Raw genomic sequence first — 13,909 nt, 5'->3', positions numbered from 1 at the left:
ATTTTGAAAGAAGGCAGTGACAATGGCTAATTACCTCCATACTGCTACCAAGTGTGATATGTGGATTTGGTTCTATACTGTGATTATGCGCTCTCAGAACCAGTAAATTAGGTAAGATTATTTGCTAGGGGAACAGCAGCCATTATGAGCTAATTTTCCCAATAATCCACCTTGCAGCATTTTCCACCCTTCCCATGAAAAGGAAGGAACAGGAAATAATTATATAAGCTGTACAGATGAAATGCAATAGAACCTCATGCTATGCTATTGTACTACTCCTCTGTAATATCTGGTGTCTTCTTTCCCCTGAAGGCCAAATGTTAGGGGGGAGGGGCCTTTGTTAAATTTGTATGTACTCCTTATGGGTCTGACCTTTGAATGCTGAAAAATTAGAAAGTTAATTGAAATCAGTTGAATTATTTTCAGCTAGCACTAGAGACCCAGTAGGTTTATTACATTGCGATTATAGAAATTCATTATTGTCCAATCTCAGTTTCATTTTGATATGGGAATTTGGTTTCCTTCTGAATTTGGATTTGGCAAACAGTCCTTTGATTATACACATTTAATGAATTATATCTTGTTGCATGTCTTTGTAAAATTATTTGATACATTTGCTCTTTATTTTTCTATTTTCATTTTAAAGAAATACATGGTTATAAATGTTAATGATGGGCAGTCAATATTTTAACTCGTTTTGAAAAAGTATTGCAGCATTTTTTGTACATTACTTATATTGCCACATAGACACTTCATAGTGCATGTATTAGAACAGAACTTACTCATCTAGCCTACAACCATGCCTCTTGGTCATCTGTCCAAGTCTCTCTTGGAAGAATAGTGATCAAGAAAATATAATGTGCTGCATGCCTCTAAGAGAAATTATGGTGATTGACAGCCTCTAGCATGCGGGATTTGATGATCTTGGATACACATTTAAAACAAAAAGCAAAGGAATCTAAGTTACCCATAGCAAAATTCTGAGAATTGTATTAGGACAAAGTATTTTATTAAGCCAATTCAGGATTACAAATGTGTGCACTTTTCAGTTCTCAAGAAGGGAGGATGAAGTTCACAATAAAAAAAGCTGGGGGAAGGGATGTTTAAGTCTGCATTCAAAGTCATATGAGGTAACACATCATACTGAAGCATGCATTTTAAGCAGTTGATTGAACGAAGTATGTAAGCTGCTTCTCACATGGTGCTAGCTATAAACCATGGCTCATAAACAGCCAGTGATTGGTTCTGTATGTTGTGCTAACCTAAAAATAAACATGTTATAACTTAGTATAATTTGTGAATCCAGCTATAGATTTAGATGGAAGGGTGCCACACTGAAATCAAGCTCCAGCATATGTTGAGATATTTTCCAAGCCGTAATTAAGACAAGTTTACTGGGACTGTTGGGATGATGAAACAAGCAAATTTTAAACCTCTGTTTCTGAAGAATAGAAAACGTAGCTATTTCTTCAAATTAATCTTCATAATTAAATCAAACAAGTTCCTTCATGGTTTCTCTTAAATGTTTAAAATCCTCTGAATTGCTGTTTATTGATGATTAGAAACACTTTATGGACTTTTTGTCTAAAAGAGAATAAATGAACTTGTGATTTTTGGTTTGATGATTAGAAAGGATAGATCATGAAGAGAGTTAGGATATAACTTTACAGAGGTCAGTGTAAAATTGTAGTTGCTGCTGTAGAGAAGATCAGAAGACATTTCCTTGTATCACTTTGTTTTCTATTTTTCTGCTAAGTATTCTTTTGCATCTTTAGCTTTTTCTTTATTCTTTTGACTACAGTATTTTAGTAGTCCCATTCTGGTGTTTAAAATTTTTATTAAAATGTATGTATATGGTTTATTCTTGAAACTCAAATACTTTGGCCAACTAATAAGAAAGGACTCACTGGAGAAGAGCCTAATGCTGGGAAAGATTGAGGGCAATAGAAGAAGGGGACGACAGAGAATGAGGTGGCTGGATGGAGTCACTGAAGCAGTAGGTGTGAGCTGAAATGGACTCCAGAAGATGGTAGAGGACAGGAAGGCCTGGAGGAACATTGTCCATGGGGTCGCGATGAGTCGGACACGATTTCGCAGCTAACAACAACAAGAATGGTTTATTCTTAATTGGTATCTACAGACAGAAAGGTTTTGATCCACTAGCTCATCAGTGGAATGGGAATGAAATTTGGAGGCAAGTCTGCCATGCTCTTCTAGAGGGATCTCAGCAATTCATGGTAGGGAATGCCCAGAAAAGTGAAAATTAGCATCCTATACTCCAATGAGTTGCATCTAGATGAAGTTGCCTATACTGGGGCTGCTTTTCCTGGTCTCTTCAAGTGGTACTTGTTGAATGAGGTAAGCTCTTCTGTTGGAAAAATGAAAGCAACACAACCTGCCCCACTCAAGGCGCATCTCCTTAGCATTCACTGTTTCATTCAGTCAGCTCAATGTGTTACTTTTTTTTTTCAGGAATGTATCCAGAGTAAGAACTACAGAAAAGAAATGAAAGCTAAAGTTGAAGATTTGGATGAAAAAAGCAGACTCCTACAGGCCAAAGATCGTGAAGAGGGTCTTGAGGTAGGACCACTTCAAACACAGATTAAAGGACATGCATCTGCTTCCGACTACAGAAAGCCTGAACGCTCAGAAGACCCTGTTAGTACAGCAAATACATTTCAGCCTGGAGCCTGGATGCCTCCTATCCGTGAAAAATAAAAGGCCCCATGCAAAGCATCAGGAAAGAGACGACATTTGGTTAATGAGCAGCATGAATGGAGACACTTTTAAAAACTCCATATTATATTTAAAAGCTTAGCAGCATTTTCAAAATGTTTAGATTCTGCCACTTCTTGTGGAAATGTTTAATTGCTTTTTATAAAATGTCCTGTCTCTAACTCCTTTGCCTCTTAAATCATTTGTTAATGTTTTCAGTGAAGTTATACTTCAATACAATTTACTGCTGCTGTAATCATTACAGATTACTACATGACTATATATATATTCTAGCTGTTAATTAATGTTAAAAGATTGTATGGCATATCCAATGTATGCTATGCGTACAGATATTCTCTTTAAATCTGTTAAAACTATTATAACTTCTCACGTTCCAAACTGCTTAATGTTGAAATTTAGTCATTCACATAAGTTCACAGCTTCTCCTAACATATTAAAAATGATTTGTTTATGGAAGTGGATCCAAAATGTTATTTATGAAAAGTAAGCAATGCTATAGTTATTCACTAATTATGTCTAATAAGATTTTGACAAGGTTCTAAATGTCACTAAACACAATAAATTATTTAGAAAGGGATACATTACAGCTAAAAATTTCCCACTGTAAATAAATGTCAGGACTTGTGCAAGTTAACAAAGCTAATTTTAACATTATTTAAAGTAGAAATTTAATGTTTCATAGCTTAACAAGTCAATAGCAATGTGCAATCATGAGCATATTTAAATGTCCTATACATTTTGTTTAAAATGCATACTTGTGCTTGGCATCCTTTGCATCAGGAGATGCATTTATTAGTTTCCTATCCTACATAATTCCTAACTTTATTCTTAGATCAGTAAACCAATGGTTTCGTAATCATTATTTCACCAAACCAATATCATAAATAAGATACCTCTGTTATATTTGTAAGTAACTGGATCTAAAGAAATAGGTTTCAAAATGTTACAAGATTTTGAAAGATGATCTTAAGAAGCCTTGATTTTTAAAGAACTGAAACAGGAAGGTTTGACTAGAAATATATAAAAGGAATTGCTAATCATTTGCCCACCAGGCATGAATCGTTGACTTTATAGGGAGCCATAATTTAGAATAAGAAGCTTCTATAGCAACTTTTTGAAAACAGCCAAAAGAGCTTGCTACAGGGAGAATGATGCTTGCTGTTTGGCCTGAACTGGCCAAGAGTCCCTAAAATTTGCCTTCAGTCTGCTTTAGCTGAACTACTAAACATGTGAGAGCATTTGTAACTATTGATTCTGGTTGTTACAAGACTTAGTGGTTGCCTACATTCAACTGGACACATTCACTATTGCTTTGTCCTCAGAGCATAGCCATCAAAAATAAAATGTAACACAAATGAGAAAGTATTATCCAACAGCTATGGCTTATGCACAGACTATTCCAGTAATCATAATTTTATATTCTTTTTTCCAAATACTTTGTAAATAAGGTTGCTGTCATTTACATTTAACAAGGATAATCTCCCGAGTGATAATTTTAAGCCATTATGGATTGTATAATTGAGACAATCTGGCTCTTACAAACCATTATGCTAAGGAATAGTGAAAATACTGGTTTTCAGTATGAAATCAGGATTCTTAATAATGTAGGAAAATTTTACAGTATAACAAAATTATATGCAAATCATTAAACAATTATTTTCTGAGGTACAAAATCATAAGACAGATTTTAATGAAAATAATAATTCATAATTATTCATAATTAGTTATGTTATACATTATAAACTTACATTTTGCTTATATCCCAGGTTAGAAAAAAAACCAGATTTCTTAGAAAAGCAATTAAAGTTCACGACCACAGAGTTTAATAGCACGAATTAAGGAAACATTATTCCAGGAAAAAAATCCGCTATGTCCCATTTCTGAAGGATACAACAAAAAAAGGTACATATATAATAACAGTGCATTGCCAGAAAAAATTGGCCCAGTGAAATTGATTTCTTAATCCTTCTTTATTCGTTTAGCTTTTATAATATTTTCTTGGCGTTTTTGTTTCTTTTTTTGTTCTCGTTCCTTAGCTTCAATCATTTTTGCCAGTTTCCATGATAGCACTGCACTTGCCAAGAATAGAGGTGTTAGAGCAAGGATCACTGTTGTAAGGAATCCATATGGATCTTTTGCAGCCCATTCCACAATATATTCAGCCCAGGATTTGATATTTTCAAGCATCCTTCTTGCTATCTAATAGGGGAAAATCCTAAAAAAATGTGAAACTATTATTTCACAGAAAATTAAACAGATAACAACTGAATAATGCAGACAGAAATTCAGAGTAACAGAGCTGAAAGTGGCCTTCTGGAGGGAAGTCATTCCACTGATTAATTTTTCCAACAGTCAGGAAATTTCTCCTTAGTTTTAAATTGGACTTCTTGATTAGTTTCCATCTGTTGCTTCTTGTCCTGCCTTCAGGTGCTTTGGAGAATAGACTGACTCCCTCTTTGTGGCAACCCCTTAGATATTGGAACACTGCTATCATATCATCCCTAGTTCTTTCATTAAAGACAAGGTATACCCCTACTTTAGTATGTGAAATATAAATTTAAAACATCCCTTCAATTTTATGTTTAGGCTACAATGGCAGGGATATGTCTTCCCTGCAGGGATAAGCAGCGAGTTCCAAACATATATGCTGTGAATTCTGCAGCCTTGATCAATAATGCTATACCCAGGTAGGAAAATACTAGATCAGTGGGAATCCAAAGCTTCCCTGATATGTTCCCAAATCAGTTTCTAACCTTTGCTAACCCTGCAAACTGGACTGATTTCACTGGGACAGAACAGCCTCATTTGGAAAAAGGAAAAGGGTATAAGACAATATTTTTTTAAAGCACAAAAGTTGCTCTTCCCTCCATTTTGCAGTAGATTTTTTGCCTTGTCTGGTTCTAATGTCACAGCACTCCAAAATGTTAGGTTGGATTGCTGTATCTCTTTAGAAGAGGGGTCTTCTTCAACTTGGTCCTTTTATGACCCATGGACTTCAACTACCAGAGAAGTCCATGAGTCATAAAAGGGCCAAGTTTGAAAACCCCTGCTTTAGAACATGTTGACTGACAGGGTGACCTAGACTGACAGGGATTTTAATTATATTTACAATTCTAACTCTATTCTTTAATTTATTTTAATTTATTTCAAATTTTTATTTTTAATTTACTGTACAGAGACCTTTACGTTTTGTTGTTGTTAGCCGCCCTGAGTCCCTCGGGAGATAGGGCGGGATATAAATCCCATTAATAAATAAATAAATAAATAATCAAATTAATAGATTCAGCTTGTATGGAGCCTTGAAAGAGCACTTTGTTTCAATTGCATCTTCAAAGCACCACTTCAGTGGGATTCAGCATTCTACCAATAGACACTTCTGTGCAAAAGATATTTCCACTAAAGCAAAATGACCGGGCAAAATATTGAGTGTCACTTCTAGCAATTGTGTTTTGAATCAAGGCAGCTCTGCAAAGCAGCACCACATTACACTATATTAAGCAACACATTTGATTCAAATTGGTGAGAAAAACTACTTCAATACAAACATAAACAAAAACCTCATATTACAATAAAAGAACAGAATCTCCTGCAAAACAAAGACTTTTACAATATACTTTTACAAAACCCCCACAAGTTTTTAAGAACCCTTTGATGGCCAAATCCCTCAATTTTTTTAAATGGTCTTAAAGAGGATGGAACCACATCATAAATTGGGGTTGAGATGATTCCACACATTTCACCACCATTCTCTCTTTATCTTAGGCAGAAAGACATTGCTGAATCAGATATCTCTTCAGCTAGCATGATTATTACCACCATTTTCAAATCCTTTTAGATGTAAAAGAGGAGGCAGAGCCGGGTGGAATTAAGAAAGTGATCAGTTTGGAGTTATTATTTGCCATACTAAGTATCCAAGTTCAGCCCCCCCCCCAATTCCATTAACTCTTATCTAGCACCAATTTTGTATTGACCGTTAGTTGATTAGAACTCTTTATATAGACTTCAGCAATAAATCTTCTAAACCAGGGGTCCCCAACCTATGGGCTGTGGCCTAGGACCAGGCTACGGACTCTTAGCCAGTGGACTGCTGAAATGGCTGGCCGGTGCATACACACATGGGCGCGCATTCCCCCCCACACACACACTAGTACCTGCAGCCCCGTTTGTACATGATGCATGCGGGCACGAACAGATGTGCGTGGCCCACTTGTACATGCGCAAATAGTGCCGCTAGCTGCTGTGGGGGTGTGCAGCCATATGCACATTGCATCAGCCCATGCTGCATACATGAACGGGGCCACTAGTGCCACACCAGTGCGCATGGCCCCGTTTGTGTACATGCGCACCAATCTGGAAGCTGCTCTCCTTCCCTCCAGGCTGTGAGCCCAGAAAGGTTGGAGACCTCTGTTCTAAACTGCAACTTAATGTATGGTTCTGATCCTTTGTGCCTGAGACTAATAGTTTAGTTTATTGATTAGCCCATAGGCCATATCAAAATACAGACCTCTAAACCCAAATTATTAAAATCTTGTAAAACAATCTAAAATGAAACTGAAGTAAAATAAGATAGAAATATATTTCAGTATCACCCCTGCAATCTACCTCAATCAGTCCCACATATGCCAATCTCAGCCGAACATTTTACTCAAGTACTGTGCGTGTTAAATGTTGTTTTCAGAGTCTGCCCACATGTAAGGTATGTTTTAATATAGGGTTCTCAATGGGTCATTTGTTTAATATATGAACCCAGGTACCTGAGTCTCCCCCTCTTATACAAATAACAATCAAATAACTGACACTACTAGAATAACAAGAACCCTGTATATTACAATTAGAAATATATTTAGAAAGCCTCCAGCAATATAAAAAATGTCACAACTTACCCAAGAGGTCAAGAAACTCCAGTGTAGCAACACAGCAAAGCTGAATATTTTTGTCATAAAAACTATAAGAAAAAACATTGGGAAATTTAAAGTAGCTTCTGATTGTAGAAGTTGTACAATAATACAAAACAGTTCAAATCGTGGTATTAAATAATATTCCATACTGTACAAGTAGACCTCGATGTACGACCACAATTGAGCACAAAATTTCTGTTGCTAAGCGAGATAATAGTTAAGTGAGTTTTGTCTCATTTTAAAACCTTTCTTGCCAGTTATTAAATGAATCCCTGCAGTTGTTAAGTTAGCAACATTGTTGTCCAGTGAATCTGGCCTCCCATTTGACTTTGTCAGGTCTCAGAAGATGATCACATGATCTAGGACATTGCAATCATCATAAATATTAGTTGACAAGCATTTGAATTTTGATCATGTGACCATGGAGATGCTACAACAATCTGAAGTGTGAAAAAGGGTCATAATTCACTTTTTTCAATGCCATAACTTTGAATGGTCACTAAATGAATTGTTGTAAGTGAAGGACTATCTATATATCAAAATATCAAAGGTTCAGTTGCTAAGTTTCAGATAAATTTTAAAATATTTCAAGTGCTACTTAAAAATGTGGAACTGGTAAGTATAGTAATTTGCTAAACTGTTCACAAAAATGGCAACTTCCAAAAGAGTTCCATCTACCGGTATTAAACTTAAGGAAATTGAAAAGAAAAAATAGATCCAGTAAAACAGGAAAATAAACATTTTCCCTTCTGGCAAATTTCCATATTTTCTTAATAAAATGATAATTTAGCACAAAAAAACTAGCAACTTGTTCTCTTTATACTTTTTTGAGGAAAACATTTAAAATGCAATTCTGAATAGCTTTTTGCATAAGCAAGTCATCAAGGCAGTGAATTGAACCAAATGTGAAGACTTGTTTATGGTATATCAAGCTGCATGCAAAATGGTTTTTGAAATTCTCATTTCTATCTCAATCATGTTATTTTAATAAAAACACAGCTTCTCTGTTATTTACATATCTGGACATCTTCATGTGAAATGGCATTTGACATCTATGCTGAAAACTGGGACAATAAGCAAGCCCAATAATTTCCATTTGTTAAACATGGGAATTGCCTACTATTAAAATGTCCTTTCTCATCTTCCAAAATGCACTTAGTATTAAAACTAAAAAAGCTATTTTTATTCTAAATCTAGTACTTGTTCCCATATTTGAGAGAAAAAAAACATGCCACCTCTTTATTTATGTTCACTCACAAAAGTAGCAATAATTAATATCAAAATTCTCAGATCCATGATCAAATTTTATTGAATCTATTTTCCAGAGCTAATAGGAGTAGCCACTAAGAATACCCCTATTTTACAGTAATTGCTATTTTCTCCACAAATTGTAGTTACTCCTATTGCTCTATTAGGCCAGGAGTTACTGTAGGGTAGGGAAATTAGTCTGAAGTCACTTAACTAAGTGATCACAATTACTGAAAAGTGGTGACATACTTTCCTATCATTCTGAGATGGTAAATCCTTAAAGTCTGTATGTCAATCTGGAAACTTACCAACCAGTTTAAAAAGGATCCTTGAATCATCCAAAAATTTAACCTTCCCAATCCTGCTTACATTGTATCAGTCACTGTGCCCACTGTAATCCTTGTCCATCAAAAAATTGTGGACTTCGGTAATCAAGTACAATAGTTTCTAATCCACTGTAGAGTTAATACGATTACAACTACTGATTGTTCTAAAGATCAACAAGGCTATAACTGCCCCCAAAATAAGGAACATAATTTAAATGAGCAAAAATTCAAATAGAAAGACCTGGCAGTAGAATAAGTAAATATTGTTCCCAAATGATGGTATAGGGTTTCCTGCTTGAGCAGGCGGTTGGACTACAAGACCGCCAGGGTCTCTCCCAATTCTGTTATTCTGTTCTAAACATCAAGTTAGAAAACCAGGAAAGTTGTGAGATCTATTCCTGCCTTAATACAAACCCAACTGTGTGATCTTAGACTAGGTCATGGGTGTCAAAATTGCCACATCATGTGACATGTTGCAACATATCACGACTCTTTTTACATTGCTGGCAATGGGGTGGGCGCAGTTTCGGTATGATGAAACCTGCCCATGGGCTTGCAGTTTGACACCCCTGGGCTAGATGATCTCAGCCCTAGGAAGGAGACAATTAAAAAAACAGCAGGGACTAGCAACAGTTGCCAAGACTCAAGACAGACTTTAAGGCACTCCCCCCCCAAAAAAAGGGCTGCAATCCATACTGCATACACTATGGATTGCAGTGGGAATTATTTCTAATAAGCATCCGTTGTGCCAGTTGGAGTCCACCCACTTATCTAAAAAGTTGCTAAGGTTGAAAAAACACTGCCTTAGCCTCCCTGCGTATTGTGCCTAGTGAACTACATGAACAACTGTCATTCCCTGCTTTCTTTTAATTTTGAAATCAGATATTTTGGGTGATGGAAAGGCTGGTTCTTGCGAAGTACTCTTAGATTCATCTGACTTATTATTACTGGAGTTTAGAAGGATTTGCAAGCAGCGACATGAATACAGCTGCAAGACCATCAGTTCCTAGCACGAAGTCTCAGGAAAGACGCAATGACAAAGCTGTATTTTACTATATCCATCCATCTAGCCGAGGAACACACCTAATACTCCTGCCTCCTATTTTCCCCACACCCACACCCGCACGTGAGTTGGGTGGGGCTAAGAAAGACTGTGGCCCAAAGCGGAGCGGGCTGGGAATTACGGGACATTTGCCCCGCTGACTCCTGCTTCGGATCTACTGCGCCAGCGTGCGTAAGACTTCACCTGTTGAACTTCTGCAAGGGAGTGGGATGCGACAACAACACATTGGCAACCGTAAGAAAGCTGCGGGGAAGGTCGCCTGCGATTCTTAAGAAGCTCAGCGCCCGCCCCCGCGGACAGCAAGCCGAGGAAAGGGTCCGGATCGCCGGGACCGCGCAGGCGAGGAAGGAGCCGAGCTGGGGCGCGGGTACGTCTGGCGCGTGCACGACGGCGAGGCCCCGGACCGACGTAGCGCGCGCGGCCACCTTCCCTCCCTCCCCCGATGCGAGACGGCTGCGCCCCCCCCTCCGGTCCCCCCCCAAGATCTCGGCTCTAGGGTTCACTCACCCGCCAACCGGAAGGAGGAAGTAAAAGGAAGCCAACTTCCGACTGGAGCCCGCCTTCACCGGTATTCCCGAGCGGACGGGGAGGTGAAGGGAGGATTTACGTCGTCCCTTCCGGGTAGGAAACCCCGCCTCTGCCTTTAAAGGAACGGGACTTACTGGGGCAAACAAGAGAAAGACGAAACCTAACCCCGCCAAAAAACAGACTTGCACTGCGCCGGGCATAAACGCCTATGAATGCTATTATTAATACTAATATTAATCTTTTAAGTTTTAATGTTAATACTATTAGTATGGAAAATAATAGAGAAATATATGGGTGCGGTTGGATTGCTGGAAAGCCTTCCAGAAGCCCTGGTGGCTAGGGAATTCTGGGAGTTGAAGTTGCTGAGGTTGAGAAACGGGTGTAAACCATCTCTTGGTTATCTGATCTTTTGTATTCTTAATTGTAGCTAAATGAAACGGAGCGGCAACGCAGCCCAGTAAATATTTCCTCCACCCTTTGATTAATAAAGACCGCTCTTCAGATAGTCCTCAATAACTGTCCAGCCTTTTCCACTTTTTATAAATCCCAAATCTCCACTCCTTACTTGGCAGCTCCCTCTTTTGGGGCAAGAAAAGACTGGCTGAACCACTCTCAGATCAGAAAAATGTCTCGTCGTTTCGATAAGCATTCCCCTCCCCTCATTTTCTTGCTTTCGCCCGGCTGGGGAAAAAGAAAGCAAATTGAACCAAGAAGTGAACTACCTTTTTCTACCTCTGCACTTTTCTACCTTGGTAAGCCCAAGCGGCATGCTCTCCGGAGGGCGGGAGAGCCGGTGCAGGCGCCGAGCATGAGCGTTGGATGGAGGGAGTGGACGTGAAAGGGGCGGTGAGCACGTGGGTCTATTTATTTATTTTTATTTATTTTAATTCCATTTATATCCCGCCCTTCTCCGAAGACTCAGGGCGGCTTACAAACTTAGCAGTAGCCTTCATTCTATGTATATGCCTGCTTATTAGGGCTTTCACACACACCCCAAGCGGCATTATTACAAAGTCAGCTTAATTGCCCCCAACAATCTGGGTCCTCATTTTACCTACCTCGGAAGGATGGAAGGCTGAGTCAACCTTGAGCCTGGTGGGATGCGAACCTGCACTAATTGCAGGCAGCTGGGGTTACTTAAGGAGGCATTAGCCCACTGCTCCACCAAGGCTCTTTAGGCGGAAGATGTCCTGAAAAGGGCGTGGAGTCACGAAAAGCTGCTAGAAAGGTTAGGTCTTCCTGGTGGAAGATGTCCCACCCAGTAAAATGCAACTTTTGGTGGAATGAAGGTCTGTCTTTATTAAGTATTGGGTTCTGACACGTAGAGAAGACGCCAGGCAGATGAGTACAAACAAACTAATGTTTTATTAGCAGTCACTATCAGTACTGAGGGGTTAGGGATTACAAGCAAGCTTGTATATGTTCGTTCAACCAATCAGATTGAACCTAACAATCCCGCCACTAAAACTCCCGCCACTAAAACTCCCGCCAGTTCAAACATGTGAATAGCTGTTTCCCAAAACCTAATACACAACAGTCTCTGTATCCATCCATCACCTTGTTGGTCTCAGAAGGACTCCATCCGAGCAAGACTTCATGGAATTCAGTTCAGCCCAACAAACTGGATCTTCTTCCAATCATTCTCATTTCATTGGTGTTAATGTTTATTTTTAACTCTTGACAATATTGCAAATAATACTCAGGAATTATCTGTGGATTTCACTCAAAAACATATGTAACTGAAAATGCATGGACAAAAGGTTTACCACCCAGAGTTATACTGTAGTAAGATGGGTAGCCAATAAATTAAATAAATTTGTCCCTTTTTCTAAAGCAGTTGAGCAATGATTTACTTGAAAAACTAAATATTCTGCACTTAATTTGAATAATGTGGATAATACTATGTCAGAGCGTGCACAATCTTATTGTGCAAGATAACCCAGTAGTAAACACAGTAAACAGTGATATATATAAATGGTGCTAATACAGCAGGATCCAACACACCAGTTACAGCAGGAAATGGAAGAAAGAGCACACATCTGCGGAGCCTTCCCTTTTATACAAAGGCTCTTAAAGAGACATAGACCCAGCTGGCTTTTAAAGGGACATAAACCCTGCTGAGTCATTCCCAACATTACATCATACAACTTACATTACATCAGCTGGTTAGTTTCTAAGTCAGGGGTGTCAAACTGCCAGCCTGCAGGCCAGATGTGTCACACCAAAACCGCGCCCACCCCATTGCCGGTAATGGGAAAAAAGCCACGATACATCACAACACGTCATGTGACATTGCGAGTTTGACACTCGTATTCTAAATCATAACCTTGACACTCCTCCCATTTAAAGCTAAACAGCGGTTAACCCAAATGCTTTTACACATTCTTGATGCTTGCCTGCATTTAAAGGCTTAGTCAACATATGAACATTCCTTCTGTGTAAATCCTTGCATTATATTAACCGTGCCTTATACTGCAGTTTATTATTGTGTAAAACCTTTTTATATACCCATTTATACTCCATGGCCTTTTGTCCTTCTGTTAATCTCATAAGGGTAAACACCTGATGCACATTCATAGACTCCATTTCTCTGTCCAAAGCTTCCTTCCATTTATCCTGTTCTACTTTAGGCAATGATAACATCTCTTGGTAATTATGGGGTTCATACTTACACTATACGCTCTAACCCCACTTGCTGAGAACTGATCAGGAGGTACGCCTTTATTGCTACATTCAGACCTCCTCAGTAACATCTGTTCCTGTGTTTCTGTGACTTCTCTCTTTACCTCAGGTCTATCCTCTTTTATTCCTAGTATTTCGTACCTGCTATTCTGCTCATCCTTGGGCTTTGTGTAGCCTCTCCTTCCTGAGAACTAGCGCTACATGTTGGCATGAACACCTTGATGTTAGCATGCAAAACTAGCAGACCTTGAAATCACAACCTTCTTTGTTCCATCTGTGAATCTATATCCTCTGAAACCTGGCTCGTAGCCAACAAACCTAGGTTTCCTGGCCTTTTTCTGTCCCTTCCTTCTGGTGCTTTTGGGAATATGCACCCAGGCATAACTGCCAAATGTCCTTAGGTGAGCCAATGAAGGTTTCCTTCCATA

General features: G+C 38.7%; 2 protein-coding genes across 2 annotated transcripts in view; one reads left to right on the top strand and one right to left on the bottom strand.

Annotated features, from left to right (window-relative positions):
• The window catches only part of NDUFAF2 (NADH:ubiquinone oxidoreductase complex assembly factor 2), a 40,532-nt gene extending 36,348 nt beyond the window's left edge, over positions 1–4,184 (top strand). Inside the window, exon 4 of the mRNA XM_083356311.1 lies at positions 2,473–4,184. Within this exon, the coding sequence (XP_083212437.1) occupies positions 2,473–2,718 (246 nt within the window). The 3' untranslated portion in view covers positions 2,719–4,184. The remainder of the gene's footprint in view (positions 1–2,472) is intronic.
• Positions 4,185–4,405: 221 nt separating this feature from the next.
• On the bottom strand, positions 4,406–10,849 carry SMIM15 (small integral membrane protein 15). The gene is made up of 3 exons (XM_083356312.1): positions 10,779–10,849; positions 7,620–7,681; positions 4,406–4,951 (listed from the first exon to the last, which is right to left on the bottom strand). Exon 3 carries the CDS (start codon positions 4,921–4,923, stop codon positions 4,696–4,698), a length of 228 nt encoding a protein of 75 aa, XP_083212438.1. The 5' UTR covers positions 4,924–4,951; positions 7,620–7,681; positions 10,779–10,849; the 3' UTR covers positions 4,406–4,695.
• Positions 10,850–13,909: the final 3,060 nt, after the last annotated feature.

The sequence above is a fragment of the Vipera ursinii genome, assembly GCF_947247035.1.
Source record: "Vipera ursinii genome assembly, chromosome: 2".
In the NCBI taxonomy this organism is placed as follows: Eukaryota; Metazoa; Chordata; class Lepidosauria; order Squamata; family Viperidae; genus Vipera; species Vipera ursinii.
The sequence above is the reverse complement of the archived record's forward strand: the minus strand, read 5'-3'. Positions and strand labels throughout refer to the sequence as shown.